At 44.1% G+C, this 18,133-nt stretch overlaps 1 protein-coding gene across 1 annotated transcript; it reads left to right on the plus strand.

Moving 5' to 3' along the window:
* Positions 1-202: 202 nt before the first annotated feature.
* Positions 203-13,786, plus strand: LOC307036699 (synaptophysin-like). Its single transcript, XM_079677236.1, is given in 9 exon segments — positions 203-294; positions 2,248-2,313; positions 5,054-5,178; positions 7,307-7,505; positions 8,104-8,295; positions 12,321-12,407; positions 12,409-12,519; positions 13,494-13,577; positions 13,666-13,786. Coding segments are annotated over 8 exon segments (867 nt in total). The 5' UTR covers positions 203-276; the 3' UTR covers positions 13,563-13,577; positions 13,666-13,786.
* The last annotated feature ends 4,347 nt before the right edge of the window (positions 13,787-18,133 follow it).

Consider the following 18,133-nt stretch of genomic DNA (forward strand, 5'->3'; position numbering starts at 1 on the left):
TCTCTCCCCCCCTCTTCTCTCCCCCCTCTCTCTCTCCTCCCCCTCTCTCCCCCCTCTTCTCTCCCCACTCTCTATCTCCTCCCCCTCTCTCCCCCCTCTTCTCTCTCCTCCCTCTCTCTCTCCCCCCCCCCCCCCCTCTTCTCTCTCCTCCTTCTCTCTCCTCCCCTCTTCTCTCTCCTCCCCCTCCCCCCTCTCTCTCTCCTCCCTCTCTCTCCCCCCCCTCTTCTCTCTCCTCCCCCTCTCTCCCACTCCTCTCTTCTCTCCCGTCTCTGCAGGATGGACGTAGTGAATCAGGTACAGAAATCTCCATCTCTATATGTATTCCTCTCCTCCGTCTCCCCCCCTCTCCTCCCCGGGTTTGGGGCTCTGTTCTCGGCTTGTATTGGTGCGATGTGTCGGTGGAGCTCCGTCAGTCTGTCCGGCGGAGGCCGCGTCACGGAGAAATACTCTGAGAAATACCGTGTATATTGCGGAGTAATACAGTGTGTATTGCGGACTAATACTGTGTATATATTCAGAGTAATACTGTGTATATATTCAGAGTAATACTGTGTATATATTCAGAGTAATACTGTGTATATATTCAGAGTAATACTGTGTATCTTTTCAGAGTATTACTGTATCTATATCCAGACTAAATACTGTGTATATTGCGGAGTAATGTGTGTACTCAGAGTATTGTATCTATATCCAGACTAATACTGTATATTGATGATATTAAAACGCAGTATCACTGTGTGTGCATTCAGAGTATTACTGTGTGAGGACATTAATGTATATTGATGATATTATAACGCAGTAGGCCTACTCAGTGTGACGGTGAGGCAGTATTGCTGTGTATATTGATGAGTATTGCAGTAGCCTATATATTCAGAGTATAACTGTGTGTATATTGAGGGCATTAAGGTGTATTTGGATGGTGATGATACCGCAGTACTCTGAGCAGCAGACGGGTTCTCTGCGTCGTCACAGATCTGCAGACTCAGATTTATAACGTAATGATTTTTAAATACTTGATGAAATGAACGTTAAATACAGACTGAGGTCACTCATCAGATGCTCGGGTATTAATGGATGCTGAGGTTATTATGGGATGCGTGTTAGGCTGCGGGAGGTTAGGGAGGACCCGGAGGAGCATTCACACAGCTGTGTGCGTGTGTGTGTGTGTGTGTGTGTGTGTGTGTGTGTGTGTGTGTGTGTGTGTGTGTGTGTGTGTGTGTGTGTGTGTGTGTGTAAAATGGCAGAGAGAGCAGGTCTCTTCATGTTGTTTATCATCGCATGTTTATCCCGGGTATATTACCCTGTAATAACCCGGTAATAACCCGGTTCTACCCTGTAATAACCCGGTTCTACCCTGTAATAACCCGGTTCTACCCTGTAATAACCCGGTTCCTGCAGCCCGGTTCTAGCCGGTTCTACCCGCTTCCTGCGAACCGGTTCTACCCGGTTCCTGCAGCCCGGTTCTACCCGGTCTGACCCGGTTCTACGCGGTTCTTGCAGCCCGGTTCTACCCGGTTCGACCCGGTTCTACCCGGTTCGACCCGGTTCTACCCGGATCGAACCGGTTCTACCCGGTTGAAAGCTGCGTGAGATCTCCCTGTTTCAGAGAGACGCAGTTATTACTGGAGAGTCATCAAATACTCTGAGATACTATTATATGAACACTATATTATTATATTATTATTATATGAATACTATATTATTATATTATTATATGAACACTATATACCCTGATACTGTATCACATTACGATTCTGGTTCAAATGTTCATGTTATTGATTTCACTTTGTGATCCTCTGATAAAGCCATCACATACCGACTCTTCATTTAAACGTTATTGATCACCCTGTGTAGCGGTCTGTAATGAGTCAGTTGATCAGCTGGTTCTCAGTGCTTCAGAAAACTTAACATTGTTTTTATCTCATTCTTTTCCTTTACATGTATTTTATTTATACTTTATAATATTATTTATATATATATATATATATATATATATATATATATATTTATATATATTGATAACTGATGTTTACATTTTGTTCTGATCAGAAGGGGTTTGATTGGTTCACGCATTAAAGGGTCATAACGCTTTGTATTAATACAATAAAGTGTATTATTATATATTTTAATTATTTTGATGTCATATTGTTGTTGGGTTATTTTTTCCATTTTACGTATTCGTATTGTTATTATGATTGTTGTTGTTGTTGTTGTTGTTGTGATATTAACAGTGTTGTATTTGTGCAGCTGGTGGCCCAGGGGCAGTTCAGAGTCCTGAAGGTTCCTCTGGGGTTCATCAAGGCCTTGCAATGGGTGAGTACTCTTTAAAGTGCAGACACTATACACCTGAACATCAGCAGGAGGGGACTCTTTAAAGTGGACACAGTATACACCTGAACATCAGGAGAGGGGACTCTTTAAAGTGGAGACAGTATACACCTGAACATCAGGAGAGGGGACTCTTTAAAGTGGAGACACTATACACCTGAACAGCAGGAGAGGGGACTCTTTAAAGTGGAGACACTATACACCTGAACATCAGGAGAGGGGACTCTTTAAAGTGGAGACACTATACACCTGAACAGCAGGAGAGGGGACTCTTTAAAGTGGAGACAGTATACACCTGAACACCAGGAGAGGGGACTCTTTAAAGTGGAGACACTATACACCTGAACAGCAGGAGAGGGGACTCTTTAAAGTGGAGACACTATACACCTGAACATCAGGAGAGGGGACTCTTTAAAGTGGAGACACTATACACCTGAACAGCAGGAGAGGGGACTCTTTAAAGTGGAGACACTATACACCTGAACATCAGGAGAGGGGACTCTTTAAAGTGGAGACACTATACACCTGAACAGCAGGAGAGGGGACTCTTTAAAGTGGAGACACTATACACCTGAACATCAGGAGAGGGGACTCTTTAAAGTGGAGACACTATACACCTGAACATCAGGAGAGGGGACTCTTTAAAGTAGAGACAGTATACACCTGGACATCAGGAGAGGGGACTCTTTAGAGTGGAGACACTATACACCTGAACATCAGAAGAGGGGACTCTTTAAAGTAGAGACACTATACACCTGAACATCAGGAGAGGACTCTTTAAAGTAGATATGCTATACACCTGAACATCAGCAGGAGGGGACTCTTTAAAGTGGAGACAGTATACACCTGAACATCAGGAGAGGGGGACTCTTTAAAGTGGAGACACTATACACCTGAACATCAGGAGAGGGGACTCTTTAAAGTGGAGACACTATACACCTGAACATTAGGAGAGGGGACTCTTTAAAGTAGACACTATACACCTGAACATCAGGAGAGGACTCTTTAAAGTAGAGACACCACATACTGATATACACCTAAACATTAGCAGGAGAGGACTCTTTAAAGTAGAGACACTACATACTGATATACACCTGAACATCAGCAGGAGAGGACTCTTTAAAGTAGAGATACTACATACTGATATACAGCTGAACATCAGCAGGAGAGGACTCTTTAAAGTAGAGACACTACATACTGACATACACCTGAACATCAGCAGGAGAGGACTCTTTAAAGTAGAGACACTACATACTGATATACACCTGAACATCAACAGGAGAGGACTCTTTAAAGTAGAAACACTACATACTGATATACACCTGAACATCAGCAGGAGAGGACTCTTTAAAGTAGAGACACTACATACTGATATACACCTGAACATCAACAGGAGAGGACTCTTTAAAGTAGAAACACTACATACTGATATACACCTGAACATCAGCAGGAGAGGACTCTTTAAAGTAGAGACACTACATACTGATATACACCTGAACATCAGCAGGAGAGGACTCTTTAAAGTAGAGACACTACATACTGATATACACCTGAACATCAGCAGGAGAGGACTCTTTAAAGTAGAGACACTACATACTGATATACACCTGAACATCAGCAGGAGAGGACTCTTTAAAGCAGAGACACTACATACTGATATACACCTGAACATCAGCAGGAGAGGACTCTTTAAAGTAGAGACACTACATTCTGATATACACCTGAACATCAGCAGCAGAGGACTCTTTAAAGTAGAGACACTACATACTGATATACACCTGAACATCAGCAGGAGAGGACTCTTTAAAGTAGAGCCCTTTTTTGATTTTTGATTGTTATGTGGATTTGTAGTATTTGTGTTACTTTATGTTCAACAAAGGTGTATTTTGCTATATCTTGAGACATTGCCACTGTATGTACTAGGCTTCAAGAGCCTTTCTTGTGCTGGCAGACACCTAGAAACATATTGGCGGGGCGCACTTCGCACGCGCAAAAAAATTCCGCGCTCACATTTGGCTGGGCCCGCGTGCCTTAGCACCGCTGCTATGACTCAGTCCTAGGGGAAACACTGCATACTGAACATGTTTCAATAATGTTTTTAATGTGATATGAATATTCACAAACACTTCGATATAGGATGGCAAAAATGTTCCTGCAGAACCTTCGTGCACACACACACACACACACCCACACACACACACACAGACACACACTGACTGTGACCATCTGCTCAGTGTGTGTGTGTGTGTGTGTGTGTGTGTGTGTGTATGTGTGTGTGTGTGTGTGTGTGTGTGTGTGTGTGTGTGTGTGTGTGTGTGTGTGTGTGTGTGTGTGTGTGTGTGTGTGTGTGTGTGTGTGTGTGTGTGTGTGTGTGTGTGTGTGTGTGTGTACGTGTTTATAGATAGAATCGTGATGTTTCAGCCGCAGTGAGATCAGGGTGTTCCTCTAAATGTTGTGCTTGATTTCTGACTTGCCTTTGAGAAAACGTCCTGATTATAAACACAACCTGATGAAACACTACAACTCCCATGATGCAGCGCTGCACAAACAACAGATCAGAAAACAACATTTTACTCAGAGATGTTTCGATGCTCTTACACTTGTTTTCATGTGTCCTCCTCTTCCTCCTCCTCATCCTCTTCCTCCTCTTCCTTTTCCTCCTCTTTCTTTTCCTCCTCTTCCTCCTCTTCCCCTTCTTCCTCCTCCTCCCCTTCTTCTCCTGCAGTTCTTTGCTATCTTTGCCTTCTCCACCTGTGGAAGCTACTCTGGGATGTTCAAGATGGAGGTTGAGTGTAAGAACCGGACCGACAGCGACTTGAGGATCGAGGTCGAGTTTGAGTATCCCTTCAGGTACAACTTTATTTATACAGACAGAACAAACCTCTGTTAAACTTTATTTATACAGACAGAACAAACCTCTGTTAAACTTTATTTATACAGACAGAACCTATGTTAACGTGTTAACTCCCTTTCCTGAGTCAGACTGCACCAGGTGTACTGTGATGCTAACCTGCTAACGTGCAAACTCCCTGTCTCCGGTCAGGCTGCACCAGGTGTACTGTGATGCTAACCTGCTAACGTGCAAACTCCCTGTCTCCGGTCAGGCTGCACCAGGTGTACTGTGATGCTAACCTGCTAACGTGCTAACTCCCTGTCTCCGGTCAGGCTGCACCAGGTGTACTGTGATGCTAACCTGCTAATGTGCTAACTCCCTGTCTCCGGTCAGGCTGCACCAGGTGTACTGTGATGCTAACCTGCTAACGCGCTTACTCCCTTCAGGCTGCACCAGGTGTATTATGATGCTAACGTGCAAACTCCCTTCAGGCTGCACCAGCTGTACTGTGATGCTAATGTGCTAACGTGCTAACTCCCTGTCTCCAGGCTGCACCAGGTGTATTATGATGCTAACGTGCAAACTCCCTTCAGGCTGCACCAGCTGTACTGTGATGCTAATGTGCTAACGTGCTAACTCCCTGTCTCCAGGCTGCGTCAGGTGTATTATGATGCTAACGTGCTAACTCCCTTCAGGCTGCACCAGCTGTACTGTGATGCTAATGTGCTAACGTGCTAACTCCCTGTCTCCAGGCTGCACCAGGTGTACTGTGATGCTAACCTGCTAATGTGCTAACTCCCTGTCTCCGGTCAGGCTGCACCAGGTGTACTGTGATGCTAACCTGCTAATGTGCTAACTCCCTGTCTCCGGTCAGGCTGCACCAGGTGTACTATGATGCTAACCTGCTAACGTGCTAACTCCCTGTCTCCGGTCAGGCTGCACCAGGTGTACTGTGATGCTAACATGCTAACGTGCTAACTCCCTGTCTCCGGTCAGGCTGCACCAGGTGTACTATAATGCTAACCTGCTAACGTGCTAACTCCCTGTCTCCGGTCAGACTGCACCAGGTGTACTGTGATGCTAACCTGCTAACGTGCTAACTCCCTGTCTCCGGTCAGGCTGCACCAGGTGTACTGTGATGCTAACCTGCTAACGTGCTAACTCCCTGTCTCCGGTCAGGCTGCACCAGGTGTACTGTGATGCTAACCTGCTAACGTGCAAACTCCCTTCAGGCTACACCAGGTGTATGATGATGTTAACGAGCTAACTCCCTGTCCTCTGTCAGGCTGCACCAGGTGTATTATGATGCTAACGTGCTAACCCCCTGTCTCCAGGCTGCACCAGGTGTATTATGATGCTAACGTGCTAACTCCCTTCAGGCTGCACCAGCTGTACTGTGATGCTAATGTACTAACGCGCTAACTCCCTGTCTCCAGGCTGCACCAGGTGTACTGTGATGCTAACCTGCTAATGTGCTAACTCCCTGTCTCCGGTCAGGCTGCACCAGGTGTACTATGATGCTAACCTGCTAACGTGCTAACTCCCTGTCTCCGGTCAGGCTGCACCAGGTGTACTATAATGCTAACCTGCTAACGTGCAAACTCCCTTCAGGCTACACCAGGTGTATGATGATGTTAACGAGCTAACTCCCTGTCCTCTGTCAGGCTGCACCAGGTGTATTATGATGCTAACGTGCAAACCCCCTGTCTCCAGGCTGCACCAGGTGTATTATGATGCTAACGTGATAACTCCCTTCAGGCTGCACCAGCTGTACTGTGATGCTAATGTACTAACGTGCTAACTCCCTGTCTCCAGGCTGCACCAGGTGTACTGTGATGCTAACCTGCTAATGTGCTAACTCCCTGTCTCCGGTCAGGCTGCACCAGGTGTACTATGATGCTAACCTGCTAACGTGCTAACTCCCTGTCTCCGGTCAGGCTGCACCAGGTGTACTATAATGCTAACCTGCTAACGTGCTAACTCCCTTCAGGCTACACCAGGTGTATGATGATGTTAACGAGCTAACTCCCTGTCCTCTGTCAGGCTGCACCAGGTGTATTATGATGCTAACGTGCTAACTCCCTTCAGGCTGCACCAGCTGTACTGTGATGCTAATGTGCTAACGTGCTAACTCCCTGTCTCCAGGCTGCATCAGGTGTATTTCGATGCCCCCACCTGTAAGGGCATTGACACGGAGCGCTTCTTCCTGGTCGGGGACTACTCTTCCTCCGCTGAGTTCTTCGTCACCATCGGAGTCTTCGCCTTCCTTTACGCCACAGCCGCGCTCAGCGTCTACGTCTTCTTCTTCGAGAAATACAAGGAGAACAACAAGGGCCCGCTCATCGTGAGTCCTCCTCTCAAACACCTGGAATTATATTTCACATTCTCTAATTTTACAGAAATTACATCTGAACTTTTCAAAAAGCACTTTTTACACAATAATCCGTTGTGTCTCCAAAAACTAAAGAACTGTTTAAAAGCTGTTTGTCCGTCCAGTGATTTGGTAAAGAAGCTAATAACTGTGTACTGTGTGTGTGTGTGTGTGTGTGTGTGTGTGTGTGTGTGTGTGTGTGTGTGTGTGTGTGTTTCTATATGTGTGTCTCTCTCTCTCTGTGTGTATGTCTCTCTCTCTCTCTCTGTGTGTGTGTCTCTCTCTCTCTCTCTCTGTGTGTATGTCTCTCTCTCTCTCTCTCTCTGTGTGTGTGTGTGTCTCTCTCTCTCTGTGTGTGTGTGTCTCTCTCTCTCTGTGTGTATGTCTCTCTCTCTCTCTCTCTGTGTGTGTGTGTGTCTCTCTCTCTCTCTCTGTGTGTGTGTGTGTCTCTCTCTCTGTGTGTATGTATCTCTCTCTCTCTCTCTCTCTCTCTCTCTCTCTGTGTGTGTGTGTGTGTGTGTGTCTCTCTCTCTCTCTGTGTGTGTGTGTGTCTCTCTCTCTGTGTGTGTAGGATCTGGGTGTGACCTCAGTCTTTGCCTTCCTCTGGTTGGTCAGTTCTGCAGCGTGGGCTAAAGGTCTGTCTGACGTGAAGACAGCAACGGACCCTGATGAGGTCATCACTATGATCTCTGCCTGCGAGCTGGAGGGCAACGCCTGCAGAGAGGTGCACGAGCCGGTGATGAGCGGACTCAACACCTCCGTGGTGAGGAGCATTTATATTATATATCATATAACATATAACTACAGCTCAGACTGAGAGACTCTGATAACTACAGCTCAGACTGAGACTCTGATAACTACAGCTCAGACTGAGAGACTCTGATAACTACAGCTCAGACTGAGAGACTGATAACTACAGCTCAGACTGAGAGACTCTGATAACTACAGCTCAGACTGAGAGGCTGATAACTACAGCTCAGACTGAGAGACTCTGATAACTACAGCTCAGACTGAGAGACTCTGATAACTACAGCTCAGACTGAGAGGCTCTGATAACTACAGCTCAGACTGAGAGACTCTGATAACTACAGCTCAGACTGAGAGACTCTGATAACTACAGCTCAGACTGAGAGACTCTGATAACTACAGCTCAGACTGAGAGGCTCTGATAACTACAGCTCAGACTGAGAGACTCTGATAACTACAGCTCAGACTGAGAGGTTCTGATAACTACAGCTCAGACTGAGAGGCTCTGATAACTACAGCTCAGACTGAGAGACTCTGATAACTACAGCTCAGACTGAGAGGCTGATAACTACAGCTCAGACTGAGAGGCTCTGATAACTACAGCTCAGACTGAGAGACTCTGATAACTACAGCTCAGACTGAGAGACTCTGATAACTACAGCTCAGACTGAGAGGCTCTGATAACTACAGCTCAGACTGAGAGGCTGATAACTACAGCTCAGACTGAGAGAGATATCTACAGCTCAGACTGAGAGACTCTGATAGCTACAGCTCAGACTGAGACTCTGATAACTACAGCTCAGACTGAGAGGCTGATAACTACAGCTCAGACTGAGAGACTCTGATAACTACAGCTCAGACTGAGACTCTGATAACTACAGCTCAGACTGAGAGGCTGATAACTACAGCTCAGACTGAGAGACTCTGATAACTACAGCTCAGACTGAGAGACTCTGATAACTACAGCTCAGACTGAGAGACTCTGATAACTACAGCTCAGACTGAGAGACTCTGATAACTACAGCTCAGACTGAGAGACTCTGATAACTACAGCTCAGACTGAGAGACTCTGATAACTACAGCTCAGACTGAGAGACTCTGATAACTACAGCTTAGACTGAGAGACTCTGATAACTACAGCTCAGACTGAGATACTCTGATAACTACAGCTCAGACTGAGAGGCTGATAACTACAGCTCAGACTGAGAGACTCTGATAACTACAGCTCAGACTGAGAGACTCTGATAACTACAGCTCAGACTGAGAGACTCTGATAACTACAGCTTAGACTGAGAGACTCTGATAACTACAGCTCAGACTGAGAGACTCTGATAACTACAGCTCAGACTGAGAGGCTGATAATTACAGCTCAGACTGAGAGGCTCTGATAACTACAGCTCAGACTGAGAGACTCTGATAACTACAGCTCAGACTGAGAGACTCTGATAACTACAGCTCAGACTGAGAGACTCTGATAACTACAGCTCAGACTGAGAGACTCTGATAACTACAGCTCAGACTGAGAGACTCTGATAACTACAGCTCAGACTGAGAGGCTCTGATAACTACAGCTCAGACTGAGAGACTCTGATAACTACAGCTCAGACTGAGAGACTCTGATAACTACAGCTCAGACTGAGAGGCTCTGATAACTACAGCTTAGACTGAGAGACTCTGATAACTACAGCTCAGACTGAGAGACTCTGATAACTACAGCTCAGACTGAGAGACTCTGATAACTACAGCTCAGACTGAGAGACTCTGATAACTACAGCTCAGACTGAGAGACTCTGATAACTACAGCTTAGACTGAGAGACTCTGATAACTACAGCTCAGACTGAGAGACTCTGATAACTACAGCTCAGACTGAGAGGCTGATAATTACAGCTCAGACTGAGAGGCTCTGATAACTACAGCTCAGACTGAGAGGCTCTGATAACTACAGCTCAGACTGAGAGAGATAACTACAGCTCAGACTGAGAGACTCTGATAACTACAGCTCAGACTGAGAGGCTCTGATAACTACAGCTCAGACTGAGAGACTCTGATAACTACAGCTCAGACTGAGAGACGCTGATAACTACAGCTCAGACTGAGAGACTCTGATAACTACAGCTCAGACTGAGAGACTCTGATAACTACAGCTCAGACTGAGACTCTGATAACTACAGCTCAGACTGAGAGGCTCTGATAACTACAGCTCAGACTGAGAGGCTCTGATAACTACAGCTCAGACTGAGAGGCTCTGATAACTACAGCTCAGACTGAGAGGCTCTGATAACTACAGCTCAGACTGAGAGACTCTGATAACTACAGCTCAGACTGAGAGACTCTGATAACTACAGCTCAGACTGAGAGACTCTGATAACTACAGCTCAGACTGAGAGACTCTGATAACTACAGCTCAGACTGAGAGACTCTGATAACTACAGCTCAGACTGAGAGACTCTGATAACTACAGCTCAGACTGAGAGGCTCTGATAACTACAGCTCAGACTGAGAGAGATAACTACAGCTCAGACTGAGAGACTCTGATAACTACAGCTCAGACTGAGAGAGATAACTACAGCTCAGACTGAGAGGCTCTGATAACTACAGCTCAGACTGAGAGGCTGATAACTACAGCTCAGACTGAGAGGCTCTGATAACTACAGCTCAGACTGAGAGGCTGATAACTACAGCTCAGACTGAGAGACTCTGATAACTACAGCTCAGACTGAGAGGCTCTGATAACTACAGCTCAGACTGAGAGGCTGATAACTACAGCTCAGACTGAGAGACTCTGATAATTACAGCTCAGACTGAGAGACTCTGATAACTACAGCTCAGACTGAGAGGCTGATAACTACAGCTCAGACTGAGAGACTCTGATAACTACAGCTCAGACTGAGAGGCTCTGATAACTACAGCTCAGACTGAGAGGCTGATAACTACAGCTCAGACTGAGAGACTCTGATAACTACAGCTCAGACTGAGAGGCTCTGATAACTTCAGCTCAGACTGAGACTCTGATAACTACAGCTCAGAAAGAGAGACTGATAACTACAGCTCAGACTGAGAGACTCTGATAACTACAGCTCAGACAGAGAGGCTCTGATAACTACAGCTCAGACTGAGAGACTGATAACTACAGCTCAGACTGAGAGACTCTGATAACTACAGCTCAGACTGAGAGGCTCTGATAACTACAGCTCAGACTGAGAGAGATAACTACAGCTCAGACTGAGAGGCTCTGATAACTACAGCTCAGACTGAGAGAGATAACTACAGCTCAGACTGAGAGGCTCTGATAACTACAGCTCAGACTGAGATACTCTGATAACTATGATCATTATAGTTATAAAAAACAAGAGAATAACAGGTATGAAATCATTCCAATTCATACTATAGGACAGTAACCTGGTCACTGTGCCCTGCTTCTTGTCTCGTAGGCTTCATTAACCTGGTCACTGTGCCCTGCTCCTTGTCTCGTAGGCTTCATTAACCTGGTCACTGTGCCCTGCTCCTTGTCTCGCAGGCTTAATTAACCTGGTCACTGTGCCCTGCTCCTTGTCTAGCAGGATTCATTAACCTGGTCACTGTGCCCTGCTCCTTGTCTCACTGGCTTCATTAACCTGGTCACTGTGCCCTGCTCCTTGTCTCGTAGGCTTCATTAACCTGGTCACTGTGCCCTGCTTCTTGTCTCGCAGGCTTCATTAACCTGGTCACTGTGCCCTGCTTCTTGTCTCGCAGGATTCATTAACTTGGTGACTGTGCCCTGCTCCTTGTCTCGCAGGCTTCATTAACCTGGTCACTGTAACCTGCTCCTTGTCTCGCAGGATTCATTAACCTGGTCACTGTGCCCTGCTCCTTGTCTCGCAGGCTTCCTTAGCCTGGTCACTATGCCCTGCTCCTTGTCTCATAGGATTCATTATCCTGGTCACTGTGCCCTGCTCCTTGTCTCACAGGATTCATTAACCTGTTTACTGTGCCCTGCTCCTTGTATTGCAGGCGTTTGGCTTTATTAACCTGTTTACTATGCCCTGCTCCTTGTCTTGCAGGCGTTTGGCTTCATTAACCTGGTCCTCTGGGTGGGAAACCTCTGGTTCGTGTTCAAAGAGACGGGCATCATCGCCCCCTTCATGCGACCCCCCCCCCCCCCCACAGGAGAAGCCAGCCCCCGAGGCCCAGCAGGGGGGGGGTTACGAGCAGGACCCCTACGCCGGGACCCAGGGGGGGGGGTACCAGCCCGAGTACCAGGTACTAATACACAGATACACAGGTACTCATACATAGGTACACAGGTATTCATACACAGGTACACAACCAGCCGGAGTACAGCCAGCAGGGCTACAACCAGGTACTAATACACAGGTACACAGGTACTAATACACAGATACACAGGTACTCATACACAGGTACACAGGTACTCATACACAGGTACACAACCAGCCGGAGTACAGCCAGCAGGGCTACAACCAGGTACTAATACACAGGTACACAGGTACTAATACACAGATACACAGGTACTCATACACAGGTACACAGGTACTCATACACAGGTACTCAACCAGCAGGGCTACAACCAGGTACTAATACACAGGTACACAGGTACTAATACACAGATACACAGGTACTCATACACAGGCACTCATACACAGGTACACAGGTACAAAACCAGGTATTAATACACAAGAAACACTTACAAATACACAACCGTACTGCACTAGTGTGTACTCAGATTGTACTGCACTAGTGTGTACTCAGATTGTACTGCAGTAGTGTGTACTCAGATTGTACTGCAGCAGTGTGTACTCAGATTATACTGCACTAGTGTGTACTCAGATTGTACTGCAGTAGTGTGTACTCAGATTGTAGATAATACATACATTTTACAGCGTAGGTAGACCAAATGTTAGGAAATGCATGTGTCTATAATAATAAGATGAATCCACGAGGATGTCAGCAATCCTCTGGGAGCCATCAGGGAAGTAGTATGGTGAGAGTCAGGCAGGACCGCAGAGACAGGTTCAGCCACGAAGCTGGGTTAATCGGAACATGAGAGCACAGGTACAGACAGACAGAAGGAGGGAGTAAGGTGCCCCCCCGACAGTCCGAGCCTATAGCAGCTAAGCTAACGTGTCTACGCACATGCCCTCTCTTAGGATAGGTTGAGAGAAAGGGGTAGCAAGTTGTACTCAGTAGTGTGTACTCATGTTGTGTTTGTGGTCCAGCAGGATGCAGAGTACGGGCAGGGTTACGCCCAGCAGGGGGCGCCAACCTCCTTCTCCAATCAGATGTGAGCGTACAGGAAGCAGGTGAGTCCCTGATTAACTCATTAACTCATTAACTCATTAACTCTTATTCTAATCAGATTTTTTCACATTGTTTGTCTTTCCATCACAGAAATCGTCGGAGTGAATCCACAGTGGGTCGCCTGCAACCTACCCACAATGCAACACTCCTGTCTGTCTGTTCCCGGGTGGTGGGCGGGGCTTAAAGGGGGGTGGGGGGGGTTAGATGTTCACTATAATGAATCGATGTATAAATTATAAAAATAAATTATAAATCCACGACTTGAACAAAGCTGACGATGCTAACGATATTAATGAGTGTGTGTGTGTGTGTGTGTGTGTGTGTGTGTGTGTGTCATTAACAGAATATATATAGACCAGCTGTTCCATGTTTCTATTAGCCAATGACCTGCCCCCTCCCTCTGTATGCCCCGCCCCCAGGATCCTTAGCAGCCAATCACCACGGAGCAGTGCGTCCGTTCTGATGACATCACCTACCAGCTGTGCTGTTTGTCTTGCTGCATGTAAATATCAACACAGGGAGTGATGTCACTCAGCCGGTCTCCGTGGTGACGCTGGATCCAAAATGGCGTCCGGTCTTACAGTTACCAAAACAAAGGCCCGTCTGAAAATCTTAATATTTATTATTGACTACTTATTATTTATGATTGACTATTTACTAGTTATTATTTATATGTATTATGTATTATTAACTAGTTATTATTTATATTTATTATTTATTATTAACTAGTTATTATTTATATTTATTATTACTTTAATTGTTAAGATTTTATTTATAAAAACATGAAAACTGTTGTGTCTCTAAATCTTCAGACGGGCGTTTGCACCCCGCCCCCTCGGCTCTCAGCCAATCAGCAGCAGCCGTGAGCTGTTTTGTTTACGTAAAGTTTCCGGGTCTGAAATCGTGATGCTTCTTCTTTGTTGGTTTTCCTGGGAAAGTGAAGTTTGTTCCTCCGCATGGTGCCGTGTTTCCTGCTCGTGTTGTAGCTCCTGTACAGGTGTGTGTGAGTGTGTGTGTGTGTGTCATCACTCCTCTGGTGTTTCTTCTTGTTCTGTTTTTATCTTCCGTTCTTCTTCGTGATTCTCCTCTGTGATGTGACTTCCTGTGTGATGCATCAGTAACCATGGCGATGGTGATGACAGTGAAAATGATTTGTGTAAGTGTGGTTGTGTGACTTGTTGCTATGGAGACGCTGTGTTAAATCAATGGAACGTTTCAATAAACTACAAAGTGTCAGAGTCCGAGTCCGAATCTGATTACTGCAAACATTACATCACATGTTACACTGTACATCACATGTTACACTGTACATCACATGTTACACTGTACATCACATGTTATACATCACATGTTACACTGTACATCACATGTCACACTGTACGTCACATGGTATACGTCACATCACATGTTATACTGTACATCACATGTTATACATCACATGTTACACTGTACATCACATGTTATACATCACATGTTACACTGTACATCACATGTCACACTGTACGTCACATGGTATACGTCACATCACATGTTATACTGTACATCACATGTTATACATCACATGTTACACTGTACATCACATGTCACACTGTACGTCACATGGTATACGTCACATCACATGTTATACTGTACATCACATGTTATACATCACATGTTACACTGTACATCACATGTTATACATCACATGTTACACTGTACATCACATGTTACACTGTACATCACATGTTATACATCACATGTTACACTGTACATCACATGTCACACTGTACGTCACATGGTATACGTCACATCACATGTTATACTGTACATCACATGTTATACATCACATGTTACACTGTACGTCACATGTTATACTGTACATCACATGTTACACTGTACATCACATGTTATACATCACAAGTTACACTGTACATCACATGTTATACGTCACATCACATGGTATACGTCACATCACATGTTACACTGTATATCACATGTTATACATCACATGTTACACTCTACATCACATGTTATACATCACATGTTACACTGTACGTCACATGTTATACTGTACATCACATGTTATACTGTACATCACATGTTACACTGTACATCACATGGCACACTGTACATATCATGTTATACTGTACATCACATTTTACACTGTACATCACATGTTATACTGTACATCACATGTTACACATCACATGTTATACATCACTTGTTACACTGTACATCACATGTTACACTGTACATCACATGTTATACATCACATGTTACACTGTACATCACATGTTACACATCACATGTTACACTGTACATATCATGTTATACATCACATGTTACACTGTAAGTCACATGTTATACATCACATGTTACACTGTACATCACATGTTACACTGTACATCACATGTTATACATCACATGTTACACTGTACATCACATGTTACACATCACATGGCACACTGTACATATCATGTTATACTGTACATCACATTTTACACTGTACATCACATGTTATACTGTACATCACATGTTACACATCACATGTTATACATCACATGTTACACTGTACATCACATGTTACACTGTACATCACATGTTATACATCACATTTTACACTGTACATCACATGTTATACATCACATGTTACACTGTAAGTCACATGTTATACATCACATGTTACACTGTACATCACATGTTACACTGTACATCACATGTCACACTGTACATCACATGTCACACTGTACATCACATGTCACACTGTGCATCACATGTTATACATCACATGCTATACTGTACATCACAGGTCATACTGTACATCACATGTTACACTGTACATCACATGTTATACATCACATGTTATACTGTACATCACATGTCATACTGTACATCACATGTTATATTGTACATCAAGTGTTATACTGTACATCACATTTCATACTGTACATCACATGTTATACTGTACATCACATTTCATACTGTACATCACATGTTATACTGTACATCACATGTTACACTGTACATCACATGTCATACTGTACATCACATGTCATACTATACATCACATGTTACACATCACATGTCATACTGTACATCCCATGTTACACTGTACATCACATGTCACACTGTACATCACATGTCACACTGTAAATCACATGTCATACTGTACATCACATGTTACACATCACATCACATGTTACACTGTACATCACATGTCACACTGTAAATCACATGTCATACTGTACATCACATGTTACACATCACATCACATGTTACACTGTACATCACATGTCACACTGTAAATCACATGTCACACTGTACATCACATGTTACACATCACATCACATGTTACACTGTACATCACATGTCACACTGTAAATCACATGTCATACTGTACATCACATGTTACACATCACATCCCATGTTACACTGTACATCACATGTTATACTGTACATCACATGTCATACTGTACATCACATGTTACACTCTACATCACATGTTATACTGTACATCACATGTTACACATCACATCACATGTTACACTGTACATCACATGTCACACTGTACATCACATTTTATACTGTACATCACATGTCACACTGTACATCACATGTCACACTGTACATACCATGTTATACTGTACATCACATGTCACACTGTACGTCACATGTTATACTGTACATCACATGTCACACTGTACATCACATGTCACACTGTACATCACATGTTATACATCACATGTTACACTGTACATCACATGTCACACTGTACGTCACATGTTATACTGTACATCACATGTTACACTGTACATCACATGTTATACGTCACATGTTACACTGTACATCACATGTTACACTGTACATCACATGTTACACTGTACGTCACATGTTATACATCACATGTCACACTGTACATCACATATTATACTGTACATCACATGTCACACTGTACATCACATGTTATACATCACATGTTACACTGTACATCACATGTTACACTGTACGTCACATGTTATACATCACATGTTATACATCACATGTTACACTGTACATCACATGTCACACTGTACGTCACATTTTATACTGTACATCACATGTTATACATCACATGTTACACTGTACATCACATGTTATACATCACATGTTACACTGTACATCACATGTTATACTGTACATCACATGTTATACATCACATGTTATACATCACATGTTACACTGTACGTCACGTGTTATACATCACATCTCACACTGTACGTCACATGTTATACATCACATGTTATACATCACATGTTACACTGTACGTCACGTGTTATACATCACATCTTACACTGTACGTCACATGTTATACATCACATGTTACACTGTACATCACATGTTACACTGTACATCACATGTTATACATCACATTTTATACATCACATGTTACACTGTACGTCACATGTTATACTGTACATCACATGTTATACATCACATGTTACACTGTACATCACATGTTACACTGTACATCACATGTTATACATCACATTTTATACATCACATGTTACACTGTACATCACATGTCAGACTGTACATCACA

Source organism: Notothenia rossii (assembly GCF_949606895.1).
Source record: "Notothenia rossii genome assembly, chromosome: 4".
In the NCBI taxonomy this organism is placed as follows: Eukaryota; Metazoa; Chordata; class Actinopteri; order Perciformes; family Nototheniidae; genus Notothenia; species Notothenia rossii.